The following is a 16,810-nucleotide window of genomic DNA, read 5'->3' as shown; positions in this document are numbered from 1 at the left end:
AATATGGCTTGAACTGCAGCAATACACACACAGAGACACACATGTGATATCAAAAAAATAATGAAGAGTAGAAGGGGTGTATTTTTGGTTTTTAGTCTCCTATTTCCTAGTTTTCTGAAATGTGAAACCAATTATTTCCATGTAATCAAATACTTTTATTTAAATCTGTAATAGTCTAAGCAATGCCCCAAGGCACAGTTTGGAACATAATGGAAATGAAACGTTAAAAGGGCTCTTATATGGGGAAGTGATAGAAGATTGTGATGCTGTTGTGCAGTCTTTTTTTTTTAACAGAAAACCTTGGAAAAAGTAGAGGGGAGGGGACAAGGACATGGTTTGTGGGGACACAGCTTGAGAAGCTGCTGTAGAAGAGGTTGGGGGAAATAGTGAGTTGTCACTGCATTCAGTTGTTTTTATATACAGATTGTCAAATGGCAATATTAGAAAAACACATTACTTATTTTGGAAAATGAAAACAAAACTTGCTTATACAGACATTGTATCTTGAGAATTCAGAATGTACTTTGGTCTCGTCGGTGTTGTTAGTACCTGGAAGTAAAAATAAGTTGTAACTTAGCTTGTTATTATTATTGGTATTACTAATATTGACAACAATAACAAACATGGTAGTTTAGAAGGCTTCTTGGATTTATTTTTTTTTCATCTTGTCTGAATGGACCTGTGTTCCATTCCCTTACTATTCAGTGTCTACTGTGTTATTTAAAAAATCTGCAGATTAAAAGCTTGGCTAGTTGGCAGTGGAATGTGTCCTCAGTAAAACAAACTCCTCTCCAAAAAAAAATAAAATTGGGAAAAGTTACTTGGATTTTATCTTTGTATCAGAACTCAGTACATAATGCATGGAAAAGATTAGCAAATGCTCATTTTTCTCTTCTAAAATTCTTACTTCCGCAGTACCTTGAGATGGTGGTGGGGAAAACCTGACACATTTTCTCTGGGCGGTGCCATGTCTACATGGAAGCACAAGAAGTGGAAATTGTGTTTCCTGAGGGTCTGTGGTGCAAGGGAGACTCCTCTCTCCCTTGAGGGACTGAGTATTGATTATATTGAGGGGTGATAACTTGATAAAGGGTCCAAGTTGTGTTTCACTGTGGTTTGTTGGGGTGGGGGGAGGAGGAATGCTTTGGAATGTTTTCATTTTGGATTTAGTGTGTGTGGGGAGGAGGAATATTTTGGAAGGTTTTCATTTTGGATTTTTGTGTGTGTTTTTTCTCTTTCTTTTTTTTTTTTTTTAATTTCATTTTATCATAGTAGTAGTTTACTAAAGTTTTTTTTTTTTTTTTCCTTTGTTACTAAGCTTGGGCCTGCTCTGCTCTATTCCGGATTGCATCTCTCAGCATTCATTTGGGAAGGTGCATTTTCATGGGGGTGCTGGCATTGTGCCAGCATCAAACCATGGCACTTTGTATAAAGGGAAATAAATGTTCTAAATGGGACATGATTGTGCTTCATGATACCTCTGCAGAAGGCTTATGTGTTGTCAATGATCAAACAAGTGGTTTGAAACTTAAAGTTGACTGAAGTTAACTGAAACTTATAAAAATACTGTGGCTCTTCTGTGGAGCATCACGGTTAAGGAGTTTTATCAGAAGAGGCAACCATTTCAATCAAATCTGCACAAAAGCGTGTGTGGAATGTGGCTCAGAGTATTACATGTGAGAATGCTCTCCTTTCTAGAGAACACGACACACTTAGGTTCATTCTTCTTGCAGAAAGTACAGAATTTTCCTACCCAGTTGGAAATGCAGCATACCGGCCCTATGAAAGCTTAGTGAAGCTAAAAGGGCCAAGTAAGTCGCCAAGTACCTACACCTGCTGTGAGTTAAAGATGCTGTGCTGGAGGTACAGACCAAAAGCATGCCAGCTATCAAGGGAGGTGTGAAAGGAAGCTGGCATGACTGAACATCAGGCAAAGATAGTTACTATAAAGCTGAAGTAGTATCCAAATGAGGAAAATTGTGAGGATATAAAACCTGCCAAGTAGAATATAAAAGCATGAGATTTAAAAAAATTGAGGAATTCTTTCAAATCAGCATTTGTTAAGAGAGAAAAAGGCAAGAAAGCAAGTTACTATAACTAGAGAATCTTTATCCAATAACTGAAGGAAGTGAGAGATGAGGTAATTTTACTCAGTGGTCTGTAATGGCTCTGTTAGGTAGACACCTTCAGGTTGTTGGATGTAAATGCACTGTGAAACCAGTACTACAAAGGACGTCCACTGGTGATGTTCTGTGTGAGAAGAAACTGCATTAATCTACAGAATTCATGGACACATGGTGTCTGTTATAATAGACTTTAGAAAGATAAACAGAACTTAGAAAAGAAGTTGTGCTTCAGACCTTGTGGAACTCATTGAAGGAGTTAGCAAGAACACATGTAAGGAAGCTCAAATTTGCTGTGGTAGGTAGGATTTCCAGAAGTCATTTGATAACCTTCTGCACGAGAGGGGTAAGTCCTTGTATGGATAATTAGTTAATAATTCAGTATATATTATTAAAGACAAGAAACAAAGTTGTCAGGATACTTTTGAGAGGTGAGTAGTAGCTTCTACAAAAATGTTCACAGCTGAGGAATTATACCCATGATTGTTTAAATTATAGTTAAGTTCAGAGTGTATGCAGAGGTGGGAATTAGCTGTAGTGAGGAATGTGGAAACTGTAACTTCTTGCAGGAAGGAACACTGGTTTGTAAGTACAATAGATAGCTCTGTGGGAACAGCAGTGCAGGCTCTGAAAGATTAATTCTGTAAATTGTTCAGATAACAACAGAGAATAAAACACAATTGGCAATTGTTGAGGTCCACGGTGCATTTCATTGGACTGCTGTATTAGTGTAGGCTTGGGAATATCCTGAGAAAAGCAGTGCTTCTTTCTGCATGTATCTAGGTGACGTAGATGCTTGTCGAAGTGTAGGTTATTTGACTTTTAAATTACTTCAAAAATATTCTTCTTTTTTCCTTTCTTTTTGCAGTGGTCTTCTGAATGATAGAGTAGCTTCAGTAAATATCTCGATTCTTTGCTGTTCAAAGCATTGTGATGTGTGTCCTGTGATCAGATGTAGTACTGGAAAAGGCTGTGCCTAGCATAAATTCTATCACTGTGATCAACAACTAAGGATTTGCCTATTTCAAAGCCTCTGGATAGTGAGGACAGGAACAATGATTATTAAACTGTAAATGTGGCAAAGTCGGCTGGAGATTTGAATATCTTTGATTCCCATTGAGTGCAGGGCCCCATGATTGCTGGAATTTGTGCAAGGAACAAAAGTTGGCCAGGTAGAGACCACTGAGGGACTAAAATTTGAATTTGAGTTGTAGTTCAGACCAGTAGTGAAGTAGCATTAGCAGACAGTATCTGCGTGGAGTTTGGTGTACTGCAGTAAAGCACGGGCTCCAGTAGCTAAGGAAAACATTTGAGGATGTAAATTTACAATAGTTTGAACAAATTGCCTTTGCAATTGTAGTGTAGCCACCTGGCTGACAGCTGCAGTCCTTTTCTTCACCTCATGTTGGTGCTGAAGCTTTTTTTCCCCCTCACAGAGTATTTAGGGCGCTGTACCAAAGATCAACCTTTCTTAAAATAAAAAATACAAAGTCCTTAAAAGGCTGCTTCTGGGACAAACAGATGCCAGCAGGAGAGAGGAGTGCATGAAGTGGTGAAAAGAGGAGAGAAAAGATGATCCTGTGAGTTCTGTGACGGCAAGCTGTTCTCATCAAGACATGCTGCTTTTCCTTGAGCATGCACTTTTACAGATTTGGGCTGCAGGGCCCTGTTCTCAGTTAGTCCTCAAGGTTTTAGAAAAGAGGTTTTATTAACTCTCCTGAATATAGTTGTAAATTTGAATACTTAAAGATTAAAGTTCAATATTTTCACTAAGAGATAGTCCTTAATTTCTTTTTGCAGGATAGCCTTTTGTTTCCCAAGTTTATAGTGTCCTGGTTTTTAATTCTACTACTTTGAAAATTTTGAAAACCAGTGTAATATTTGGAGGTATTTTCATAATTTTACATAACTTTGTAACAAATAATAAGAGAACTCTGAACCTTATAACTGTTAGCCAGCACTCAGATTTGTATTTTTATTTCTTTACAGGATCTCGAATTTCATGGAGTAATGAGATTCTACTTTCAAGACAAAGCAGCTGGAAATTTTGCAACAAAATGTATCCGTGTCTCTAGTACTGCCACAACACAAGATGTGATAGAAACTCTTGCAGAGAAGTTTCGACCAGACATGCGAATGTTATCATCCCCTAAATATTCACTTTATGAAGTGCATGTCAGTGGAGGTTTGTATTTATTCATTAAGTCCTTCCTGCATCTACACCACCATCTTATCTACTCCCAAAGTAACTTTAGGCTTGCCCCCAGTTTCTGAACCACGTGAGACTTGGGATTTTTATTCTTAAATATGTTGCTACTAATTGATTTCTGGGGAGTGGTTTTCAAAACTTAATTATACATACCAGGCCTTCAGTTAATGTAAGATTTGATTGTGATCTCTAAAATGCTCTAATTGACATCCTTTTAGTTTGTTGACATTTGTGAGAGAGTTGTTATTTCTAGAATTGGTAGGTAAAGACTAAATTTATAACAAGAGACTAGGATTGTTAAATTAAAGCAGTTGAGAGTACATCTTGTGTTCTTTAAAACTGTGGGCCTATGATAGTAGCCTTGTAACTCATGTTCTTCTACTGATTAACTGGGGGAAGTTAAGCTAAATATTGTTTGAAGCCATTGTGTTTCTTAAACAGATCCTCTAATGTTACCTGTGAAGAACTTGGATAGCTATATAGTGTTTTGTACTGCTAAAATTTGTCTGTTTCAGATCAGAGGGTGATAGTGTGTGTGGTGGTGGTGATGGAGACAGATAAAGGAGAAACTATCTTTTGGTTGTGTTTTTTATTTTTGTACTTCAGAAGTATACACAAGTGCTTGAACGACCTTAAATTCTGCATTTGAAAGACTAAAAATAATTTATTTTTTTCTACCTTAGATTTCTTTAAAAATTGTTAATGCTGTACCTATAGTCAAAATGAAATTGTCTTCTTTGCAGAGCAAATTCCTGATTTTTAAAAGATGATTGAGGCATGCAAGGTCAATAGGAGTGTTTCTTACTAAACAAAAATAACCAGAGAGACATCATTGTTTTCCTGGGCTTATGTACTGTCTCCTTTTTTATAAAGGGAAAATTAAATAGCAAGACTTGCTTAAGTTTTATAACCAATCTGTCAGTTGTTTTTCCATATACTTAAAATAGATGTAATACTGTAAATGAAATTTTGTCTCAGATCTGCATAATGTTGTGAGGGCTTTTGATTTGTTTCATTGTTTAAATTTTGCAATCTTTATTTTTGTGCAGTCTTTTTAGAATAGTATTTCTCGGGCTGCAACCAGACTGTGGTCTACTTTAAAGTAAATTTAAAATAAGAAAAATGAGTATTTAGAAAGCCTAGGATGTTACAAAGCTCTAACCATTTTAACTCTAGATCTAACTTCTCCTCCAGAGTGGTAATGTTGTGTTCCGGGACATAGTTCTGACAAAGGAGTTGTGCAGTTCTACCTTATGGGGACCTTTAGCTTATGTAGATAGATGGAATACACTTAGGCTTATTGCTGGAAAGGGGACATGTAATTAATTCTACATTCCCAAGCTTTCTTTCTGTCACTATACTTAACAGGAAAACATCAGCTCTGATGTGTTCTGTTAAGCAAACCTTGTGGTTTTTTCGGAAGCTTAATCTATTTCTAAGTATCTTTGCTCTTGAGATACCAAGTAATTGTTACTGCTTTTCCTTTTTTTGAAGAAGAAAGAAGATTAGATGTGGATGAGAAGCCTCTTGTTGTACAGTTAAACTGGAACAAAGATGATCGTGAGGGAAGGTTTGTTCTCAAGAATGAAAATGATACGCTTGCTCCAAAGGTGAGTGAGTCTTTATAGATCATGCTAGTGCTAACAGCACTTTTGAAATCTCTGGGGTTTGCTTATATAGGAAAACATAACTTCCATTTTTCTAATTCCTGAGAACAACTGCTGCTCATGACCTTCGATATCTGGAGCAAGTATTTTTAAATACTTAACTTTTGCAACACAGCATTTTTATCTTTGATGCCTGGTGATGCTGTGATCCTGGTAGCTGTCTAGTACTGGAGCATGCCTAGAGAACTTAAAGCTTGCTTTGTTCTATTATGATGACTTGAAAAATACCTCAAATAGTATATGGTGCCACATACCAGGAGGTAATCCTGCCTCTTGCAAAGCTCTTAAAAGTGAATGCCAGGGGGAGTTAAAGAGCTAAAATATGTTATCTCCTTAGGTAACAATGTGTTTCTTGAAAAAAAAGGATGGAAGACTTTTTCCTTTTATGCAGGGTTTTTTGATTTGGTTTGGTTTTGCGTTTTTGGTTATATTTTTTTCTCTAACAAATTCAAAATTAATGAGCTGCCAACATCATCTGTACAAAAATTTGCTTTAATATTAGCAATTTAAACATTAAATTAGATTAGAATTTGGCTCCCGAAGTAATTTAATTATATGTATTATATGTAGCTTGGTTGCCTATAGCTGTGGAAAACATGCTGTTCAGTGTGGGCTGTCTTAAAGCAAGTTTTTGATCTTGTGCTGTGCACTAAATTTCCTTCGCTTTTGGAACTAGTGCTTGTTAATTTTAGAAGTGCTTTGGGTATAGGGACATGAGCTTGTACTGGGCATTTAACTACAGGATACATCCATGTTACAGGGTGGAAGGGAAAGTTAATGATGCCTTGCACTACATGTGCCAACCCTGCTATTTCTGTTACTTGAATTAAGTGATTTGCAATCTTCCTTCTCTTATGTTTTTTGCTTCCTGATAGAAGTGAGAAAATCTGCATCTTCTTTCTCTCATGGTCTGTAATCTCTCTACAGAAGGCAAATGAGCCTAGGATTACAGGTATCTTGTGTTTGCAAGGAGCAGGAATTGAAGAAGACAACACTGGAATGATGACTTGGAAAAATATACCATTGGGGAAAAGTCCTCTGTAATGTTTTTTCTTCTGCAGTTTATTCTTATCTGGTGCTCTAGCACAGTTGCCTTGAAAGCAGATTAAGCACAGCATTGTTACAGAGTATTTTTACTCAGAAGCAAAAATTTGTTTTGCAGCTTCAGTTAATCTTTTGAGGCCAAGTAGATATCAGGCATTATTCAAGTAAAACTCTGCAGTTTCTTGTCTTTGTTAAGTACAGTTAGTTCATACCTTCTTTGGAACATGACATTATATTTGCCTTCTCTGTGTTTTCCTTGAGAGCATTAGTCCCTTTGCCTGTGTCATGGAATGTTGTTGGTTTTGGGGTCAGTGATACTGTGTCTTAAACAGGTTCATCTGCAAAGTTAAAACCAATACTACCTTTGGATTGAAATTGATGGAAGCTGTTTTAAACTCATTTATTTCAGAAAGCTCAGAGTAATGGGCCTGAAAAACAAGAAAAAGAGGGAGTAATTCAGAATTTCAAGCGAACTCTCTCAAAAAAAGAAAAAAAAGAAAAAAAGAGACGTGAAAAGGAGGCACTGCGACAAGCATCAGATAAAGATGACAGACTTCTTCATGGGGATGATATGTAAGTGGTTTAAACTTACTTTTTAAAACTTTAATGATAGTTGTTTTTAAGTTCATTTGCAAAAGAAAAAGCGTGACTTGCAAGCACACACTGACTCAGCTTTCCCATGCTTTGCAGTATTGGAAATCATAATAAAGTTAGGGGTATAATGTAAAGTTTCTTTAATGCCTTTCCCCCTGTCCCCATGTGTAAGAGGTAGAAGACCTTTTCTCTGAAAACTAGCAGCTAGTAGTCCTTAAATTGTTTTTTTTTTCTATCAGGTGAGCACGGGTAAATGAACGTAATTAACCTTCACAAAAGTGAAATTCATGTAGAAACCATCTTAAAATGATTTAAATTAGGTCCTGTGTCTATGAACCCTACTACATTTTTGTTGTATGTGAAGTAATAAGGATATATGTATTTTAAGCTCTTAATGACATTATTTTTATTTAAACTAACTTGCAGTGAGAATTTTCGCCTTGCAGCTGAGGTTTACAAAGATATGCCTGAGACCAGCTTCACTCGCACAATATCCAATCCTGAGGTGGTTATGAAACGGCGACGGCAGCAAAAACTAGAGAAGAGAATGCAGGAATTTCGCAGTTCTGATGGCAGACCAGACTCAGGTACTTCTGTAACTTCTGGTGAAGTTATAAACAGTAAACATTTTACTGAAAGAATATTCTTAAGGCCAGCAATTCCTGTAAATTTGACTTAACTTTTGCTTTCTCCAACATTTGTTGCACATAGCTAGCTTATCTAGTGTGTAACTGAACAAAGGGTTTGTGAAAGTAGGATTCCACAGGAGGTTGGTTGTTCCATGGTGAGTGCAAGTCAAAGCTTTCAGTGATGGGCAGATAGATGAGAGAGAGTGTGCTCATTGAGCTCGCTAGCAGTGCTAAACTGGGAAAAAAGGAAGGATGGACTTAGACTGGCAAACTGAGGAGGTTGGCTGAGATAACTGACATTCCTTGTACTAAGAATGAGCTGAATGATCTGATAGAAAATTCAATCAGTAGCATAAATAAAGAGTGTAAAGGACTTATTGTTCTGCATAAAGGATTCTGGTAGATCTTGTGAATAATAGTGATTAAGTATTTCTCATTCATGGGATGGGGATATAACAACAGTGATTGTATACACATCATTAGAAGAGAACAAGTGAAGCTATGTTAGAACTGCTAAAATCTGAAATTATGTATTCTGTTCATGGAAGAGTAGTGAAGAAAGGTGTAGAAAACATTGTCCTGAGGGAAATCTTAAATGGGCTTGTTAAAGAAAGGGAAGGTCAGCCCAGACTTCCTGACAAGATGGCAAAGATCTGTTCTTCAACAAGTCATTGACATTATTTCATTTTAACTTCATGTAATGCTAAGCATGGTGAAACACTGGGAAAACATTTCATTAGGTAAATTACAGAAATATCACTGGAAATTTTTATCAATGCAGAGATAAATCTATTTTTGGGGATGTTATGTGATTTTTCTTGTATTAGTAGAGTAATTAAATGATTTCTGATGGGGTTTATTCTTGTATTCTGTTAGAAATATAATAAATTACTTCATGTCTATCTTTTTATTCTGTGATTATATTGTTAATTCCATTTGATTTCCAAGGTGGGACGCTGAGAATTTATGCAGACAGCTTAAAACCAAATATACCATACAAGACAATCCTGCTGTCCACTACAGATACTGCAGACTTTGCAGTTATTGAAGCACTGGAAAAATATGGCCTGGAAAAAGAAAATCCCAAGGATTATTGTATTGCTCGTGTAAGTTACTAAAACAATCTTCTCACATTTCATATTTGGTTGGGTTTTTTTTTCTTGTGGTAGCTTCCAAGCTAAATAGATTGACTCAGTTCTGTGACTAAATTTTACCTCCCCCCCACCTAAATCTAACAGCATCAGGAATTGTGAAGTGATATATCAGGTTTTTTTGGTTTTAAAACTTTAATCTTCCAGTTGTACTAAATTACTGCTTCCTGTATGGGAAAATATTAATACTGAAAATGGCATATTTCTTCATTGAGCTCTGTGGTTCTATACCACTAAATGTGGTATAATGTATACCACTGAAGTCTCACAGCTGTTCTCTGTCCCTGGGTTGGCTTGTTGCCCCTGTTCTTCTAGCACTTTACGTTGCTCTGTGTAAGACAGGTTCTGTACATGTTCTTATTCTTTACATTTTGTAAGTTCAGCTACTACCAGTGGAACACACAAGTTCAGTTTCTTACTGATTGGGATTTTGAAACATTTTGTTCTCTGTGTGTCTGGTTCAGTGTCTTCTTTGAAGATTAAAGCAGTTGACATTTACTTAACTATTAAGATGAATTTTAAGTTACAGGACAAGACCATTATAAGGCTATGTAAGCACCTGTAATAAAGATGTGAACTCCTGAAGTTTCAGTTGAAACATAAACCTTATAAGACTTTTTCATAGCATTTTTGACAACTTTTATTATAAATGGCATTTTCCTATTGGCTGTTTGCTTTCATACTTTGGTTTGCAGTGTATCAGGCTGTACCTTTATTCCCGATTCTGAAGTGCTTTTCTGTGTAAGCAAGTAGGCACCAGTTTCTTCCAATCTGTGTGTTTTGTTTGTTTCAGTTTGCTTGGTTTGAGTTTCTCTGAGTAATGTGGGGTTCACTGCACTTTTATGAAGATGTCAAATTAATTAGACAGTCTTCCAAGCTACCTGTGCATATTCGCTCAGGGCATTAGACTTCAGGCATGCAGCAAACCAGTTAACTCTTGAATGCAGAATCTTGATTAGACTTTTTGTTTTAGCATGCACTTATTTTTTACTTGAGGGTAAGGCATAAATAACTTCTTGCAATGTCAAGCAAAAATATGCATTTAATGGTGAGTAGTTTTATTGGGTTTTTTAAGAAGTAGTTGTTACAGACATAGGATATTAAGTATTTTAGCAACATCCATTGTGGGGGGTTGTGGGTTTCTTTGTGATGTTACTGTTGTTTTTTTAGGTTTTTTGTTGTTGTTGTTTTCTTAGATTTTTATTTTTTGTTTGTTTTAGTAGGGGCATGTGCAGAGCCTGTGTTCCTAGCTTGTAAGGAAAATTGTAGATTAATTATCACAATAAGCAGATATACTCGAATATACCGTAGATATGACAGTTTTCATTAAAAAAAAAATTAAAATAACAGAAGAGCTTGTTGAAGACCTGTTGCAGCATAGGTTGTTCTTATGTGAGACTTTAATTAAGGACAGATCTGATAATTTAATCTCTATTTATTACTTACCACAGGGGTCTTAATACTTAAATACTTACCTTCTCTTACTTGTTTATTCCAATAAATGTTTTGAAAGTTAAGTCTGAAGTTGCTGTGGTCTTCATTTGAATTTCTTAGCTTCTATTTTCTGCATGTTTCATTGCATTTGGTTTTTCTTTGGTTTCCTTCCCAGTCCAGTATTGGTCAGGTCTTGGTACTGCATGTATTTCGTGCTTTGAACCATCTACCTTCTGTCTCAATGACTTTGGAATTTTAAGATCGTTGCTTGTTGAACATACCTTGAATCACAGTGTTACCCTAATTATCATGTATGTGTAATTGTTTTTAAAATCTGAGATGTGAAATAGAGCAGTTTGGCAAGATAAGGTTTGAGTATAGACGTGTTTCTGTTTCCCTCTAGTTTATACATTTTCATGTTTTCTTTCGTCTCTATTTGAAAAGCTAATTAAAGATAATTTAATTAGTCCTATGTTTAGCCATGTTTTGCATAGAAAATGGTTTAGGGATTGCATGCTTTTAATCTTAAATGTAGTTGTTTCCTGCTTGGAAGAAGATGAAAGGATATTTGAGGCAGAACTGTGAGAACTTGGTTAACACAGAAATAGGCGTGGGCAGGAGGGAACAAATGAGAGTGCAGAGTCTCTAGAGAGCTGCAGTGTAGTAGGGTTCTGTAGCCAATGTCTACATCACTTCAGAAGGTCTTACCTTGGTCATAGTTCAGAGCTGGGAATAATTTGGAGTAGTTTGTTTAAAATAGAACTGTCTATGAATTTAAATAACATTGTTAGGATTACAAGTGTGGGAGTACAACATATTTCATTTTATGTTTTGATTCAGCTTTGAAAGATCTGTCTTTAATAACTGCATGTCCTTGTTACTTATTTTTGATCATTGTGAGGAGCAGTAATGCATGAAATTACAGGCTGTGTCTCCTCTAAGATCAGATTTCACAAATCAATGTTTCCCCCTTCCTCTGCCTTGTAAGGATATAGCTCTAAAAGGTAGGAACAGTCTGTAGTTCTGTTCCAAAAGTATTCTTGATTTTATTTCCTCCTTAAAGCTAGGCAGCATATGAATCACTTGTGTGAAATGCTACAGTTGTGCCCTTAGTCTCAGGTACATTTTAGGTAAGACAAGGATGCAGCAGGTATAAATAACATAGTCTTTGCCAGCTTGTTGTGTCTTGTCTAAAGATATATATATGTTATATTAGCAGAATGGCATTAACAAAATGAAATGTGGATTCCAATGTGTGATATAATAATGGAAAGGTCAGGAGGTTCTTTTTAGTATCATCTGCACAGATTTATGTTTTTCTTTGTCTTAGCTGATGAGAAATTGGAGCAGTTTTTTTTTTACTGAAAGAAGTTCTCACCTACTTAAGGTGTAACTTGCTGTTCTTTGCTTTTTAGACTTACTTGGTGTTCTGGGAAGTGCAGTTAAACTGTGGAAGAGACGAAAGAGGAGCGTTAGAAAATCTTGGAAACAAAATACATTCCAAGCTACTGAATTTTTTGGCCTTATCTCTTGTTATAAACAGCACATGCAAAAAAAGTTATCAGAGAATATGCTCCTGAATGTTCTAATTCTGTTCCACTAACAGCTCTGAAAACTGATAATTCTTTTTTAGGTCATGCTGCCTCCTGGTTCTCAGCACTCTGACGATAAAGGTGCTAAAGAAACTATTCTTGATGATGATGAGTGTCCACTGCAGATATTCAGAGAGTGGCCTAGTGATAAAGGTATGTCCAAAAACCTTTAAGATATTTTTGTGCCTTGGGTTGTAAGCCATGTTGTGGAGCCCCTGTAAAGGAAGAAATTGTAACATATATTTTAGTGTGTTTTGGTTTTGGGCACTTAAAATAATAGGGAGTATTAGAGTTATTTACTGTTTCATTATGCACTATTTGTAGTATTACACCATTAGGTAGTAGAAAAGTTTTGCATTTTATCCCAAATTTTCCAAGTTATTTGCTATACTGAAGTATGCTTTTAATCTGTGTGTAGTTATTTTTAAGTTAAAACTACTCTAAAGAAGTGACAGGAACATAGTAAACTGAAAGTAATCCTATCGGACGCTTGCAGATTAATAGATGTTGGTTGTGTGCTTATGCAGTGGTAGTGTGACTCAAAAGATGTATCATGCTGTGTTTTAGGAATACTGGTCTTTCAGTTAAAAAGGCGGCCTCCTGATTATGTCCCAAAGAAAACCAGGAAGATAACGGATGGAAAGCCATTAAAGGGGAAGGAAAGAGTTGATGGGTCTGGCTATGGCTCTTGCCTTCCTCCTGAGAAGCTACCATATCTGGTAGAATTAAGCCCAGGTAAGAAATCTGGTTATCTAATAAGCTAAATTACATTATTGCATAGTCATTTGGATTTTTGAAAAATAAGACATTCTTTGGAAGCACAAGGAACTCTGTGCCGCATGAGTTGTTCTTCTGATGATAGATTCTGAATTGGAGGTGACAGTTCTAAAGGTAGAGGTACATATTGCTGTAATATCAAAATCTTAGCAGCAAATGTTTGGAGTGGAAAAAAGGGGAGAAATTATTTACTGAACTTACATCTGATTTTGTTTATATTCACAAGTACACTGTAGCATATGTGGTATTTGACAGTGCCAACAGGACAAGAGCATGAATTTTTAAATATAACTTAGGTGTGAAACATTTTTCAGCCTATATGGTACTTTCTCATCATTTAGCAAGCTGAGTTTTATTTTGGCATAGTTGGAACGTGCTGGGCTTTGTGGTAATTTGCAATTAATTTTATTATCTAGGAAGAGCTGGGGGGATTGATTGTGTGTAGCGCAACTACTGATAAAACATACATGACTTATGCTCTTAATTTCTGTCATCCTCATGTTTATAGATTTGGATATGGACTTTTGTTTTTGGTGATTGAGTTATATACAGCTCTTTTTCCTATTAAGAGTAACTTGAGTACACTCAGATATTCAAGTAAATGTTACAGTTTGAAGTCTGGTTGTATACCTTTTGGGAAGCAAAGTTGGAAATTGATGGTGAAAGCTTTACTAGATCAGAACTGCAAAAAAAAGGCCAAATTTATGGTCAAATGGTTTGTGGGTTTTTTTTTTGTTTGTTTGTTTTAAATCCAGATGAAATTATCAGTACACAGAATATATGAAATGTACTGCTATGTTCTACAGATTGAGGTTTGGTTTGCATATTAATATTTTGAGTTCTTTTAATAGTACTGTTTATTTCTTTTCTTGTTCTCTTACTCTTTGTGGGATTTGGTGCTTTATCATTAAAATGTTGTTCTTGGGCAGAGGCACAAGACACCCGTACAGTAAACCCAGTCTGAGGTGCCGCAGGTGTCAGTGCTGTGTACTGAGCTTCACACATTGCCTGTGGGACTGACCTGTTCATGTTTTTTCTTCTAACAGCTTGTTATCACTTCTCTAAACAATAAGGATTGTGTCATTCAGTAGTTTTATAATACTGATGTCTTTATATTCTACACAGTTTCTAAAGTTGAAAGAGTTTAATGAACTTCATCCTTATAAATTGAATATGTGTTGTCTGGCTACAGTTTCATCCTTTCCTGTCTTTTCTTTTCTTGCCCTCCTCCGCATGTTCTGCATGGTATCTGTCCTGCTGGTGCTGCCTTCACCTGGGTCCTCTGCATGTGTTTCTAACCCCAGGGAGAAGGAATCACTTTGCCTACTACAACTATCACACTTACGAAGGTAACGCTGTATTTGATACTGTTCTTTCATTAGTCACTAAAAACTTCTCCGACTGTAAATCTTGTGTTTCTTGAAGACAAATGAAGGACTATCTCATTTATCTTAAGGGCTTTTTTCCAAGGGATTGCTTCTGTGAAGTAGTTACCTGTTATATCAGCTGCCATTTAGTTATTTGATTGGTGAACAAACATCAACTAGATAATGCATATGCTGTTATCCAAAGAGTTCAACCTTCCAGCTACAATTAACAGCTAAATTTCAGAGCAGTGTAGTAGAACTAAAAGTTCTTTGATCCATCTGCTTGCAGAATTCATAGTTAAAAGGGTTATTGGGTAAATGGCAAGTAACTTAGCTGTTCTTTTCAGTATTTGACTGTGTTGATACAGTGGATGAAGTCTGTGATGATTTTTACTGGGAATAGTATTTGGACCCCTGGGAAAATTACCTTACTTTCTACTCTGTGGTGTTTCATAGCATCCTTTGGTGTTTCTGCTGCCTGGTTTGTCTAACATTAGTGGTATATGTCAAAGATTTAGCACTTTAGACAGTAGAGGCTTGTTCATTTTTTGTAGTGTTCAAAATTGATAGCCTGATGTACAAATCATTATGGACCTTTAATTCTCCTTAGAGTTTAGAGTAATGTGCAGATGTGTTCTAGTTTGACCAAGTAGACAAGAATACTAAGCCATTCTCTTTTCATTGTGAAATGTCTGCCAAAATATTTTTTATTTTATTACCTTTTTCCCTTGTTTCCTCACTTTACTTTCTAGACTGCTGTAGAAGAACTACATGTGGCTGTCAATGCTGCTTACCCTTTCCTTTATAGTTGCAGAGTGCAATACTGGGGTTTAAAGAACTGTATTCAAACTTGTGTCCAGTGCTCAATTATGTGAATTGAATTCAGACTTCTGTTTTGTTGACATTGTTATTTCAGAGAGAAGAAAGGTTTCATAGAGTGTGCTGGACTAAAAATCATGGATGGGCTCTGCAGGAGCACTTGACCATTAACTAGGAAGATGGAAATTTGGTTGCATGTCACTGGAAAAAAAAAAACAAAACAGCTTTTTAAATCTTTATCTCAGTGTGTGAAAAAGAGATCTTCATACTCTAGAGCCAGACTGTGTCTTTGGAAAAAAAACACTTTAGGATACTTGTATTTATTATAGAAATAAGTCCAGTAGAAATGTCCTCCTGTCAAAACAGAGGCTGTTTATATTTTTGCAGAAGAACCTAGCAGACTGGCTTTCATGCCCTGTGCAATTGCACAAATTCATGAAGTTTTCTAGTGAAGTATGTCCAGTTTTTCCACTTGTCTACAGCTGCTGATGTTGGTATTTCTACAATTGTGTCATTGATGGAAGATTAGATTCTGTGTGGTAGAGGATGCACTTCAGTAGCATGTGGCTGTACATGTGGCAGCCAGCAATTGCCTCTGTATCCAAGTCATGTGAATGAGTCAGTAAACTGAGATCAATCTGATAGTAAAGAAGTAGGCTGGGTATACTGAAGTGATGTTGAGCAGCACTTTGAATAGCTGATTGTCTGTATTATCTGTGAATATGCCTTTTGATGAGTTCAGGAATATTAATAACTTCAGTTGTACAATCATAATATTTAAAGGCTGAGAAAAATGGCAGTCCCCCATATTTACAGATGTGAGCCTCAGATCCTACAAGACAGAAATTAAAATTACAAAGCACAATTAAAACGGCAACCCCATAAGGCTTTTCTCCTTGCTTCATCACAAAAAGGAGCAACCTTGAGCTGTAGAACAGATAGCAGTGGGAGATGGTGGAAATGGAGGTATAACAACTTGGACAGAAGAATTGCAGAAGGTTGGAGAAGTGGAAACCCTTGGCCAGGCTATTTTCCTGGACAGCCTTCTTTCTGAGAATAGAACTGCAGTATGTGTAACACTTTTTGCACTAGTTTGTTGGCTGTTACAGTAAAAAAAAAAGTTTACTACTGGTTCGTTCTGCTGGAAGTATGTATCTTGTCTGAAATTGAATAGTAGAATTATCTCCTGAATTCGACATCGTGTTTCAGATCTGCCCAGCCAACTCCTAAGCTTATTAGTGTTTGAACCCTTAGTAGTTAGGAACTTGTACAGGAAATATGCTTTCAAAGTGTAGACTTAACTAATTTTAACTCAATAGGTAAAATCCATTGTGTGACCATTTTTGTTCAGCTTTGGTCTTACTTGTTTTCTATGACCTGATCTTCATAATTTGGTTTGGTCTG

At 36.3% G+C, this 16,810-nt stretch overlaps 1 protein-coding gene across 27 annotated transcripts in view; it reads left to right on the top strand.

The window, feature by feature from the left end:
- Positions 1-16,810, top strand: part of AFDN (afadin, adherens junction formation factor) — a 114,496-nt gene that overhangs the window by 30,091 nt on the left and 67,595 nt on the right. For 17 of the 27 annotated variants that reach the window (XR_012055133.1, XM_030268377.4, XM_030268383.4 and 14 more), the window contains exons 2-9: positions 4,113-4,308; positions 5,827-5,942; positions 7,453-7,616; positions 8,064-8,224; positions 9,215-9,372; positions 12,485-12,596; positions 13,011-13,178; positions 14,525-14,569. Coding sequence is in view for 26 of the 27 variants with exons in the window: in XM_030268377.4 (XP_030124237.4) it covers positions 4,113-4,308; positions 5,827-5,942; positions 7,453-7,616; positions 8,064-8,224; positions 9,215-9,372; positions 12,485-12,596; positions 13,011-13,178; positions 14,525-14,569 (1,120 nt within the window). In the remaining variant the exon portion in view is untranslated. The remainder of the gene's footprint in view (positions 1-4,112; positions 4,309-5,826; positions 5,943-7,452; positions 7,617-8,063; positions 8,225-9,214; positions 9,373-12,484; positions 12,597-13,010; positions 13,179-14,524; positions 14,570-16,810) is intronic. The other 10 variants (XM_072927150.1, XM_030268379.4, XM_072927156.1 and 7 more) reach the window with 3 other exon arrangements.

Source organism: Taeniopygia guttata, chromosome 3 (assembly GCF_048771995.1).
Source record: "Taeniopygia guttata chromosome 3, bTaeGut7.mat, whole genome shotgun sequence".
NCBI classification, from domain to species: domain Eukaryota; kingdom Metazoa; phylum Chordata; class Aves; order Passeriformes; family Estrildidae; genus Taeniopygia; species Taeniopygia guttata.
The sequence above is the reverse complement of the archived record's forward strand: the minus strand, read 5'-3'. Positions and strand labels throughout refer to the sequence as shown.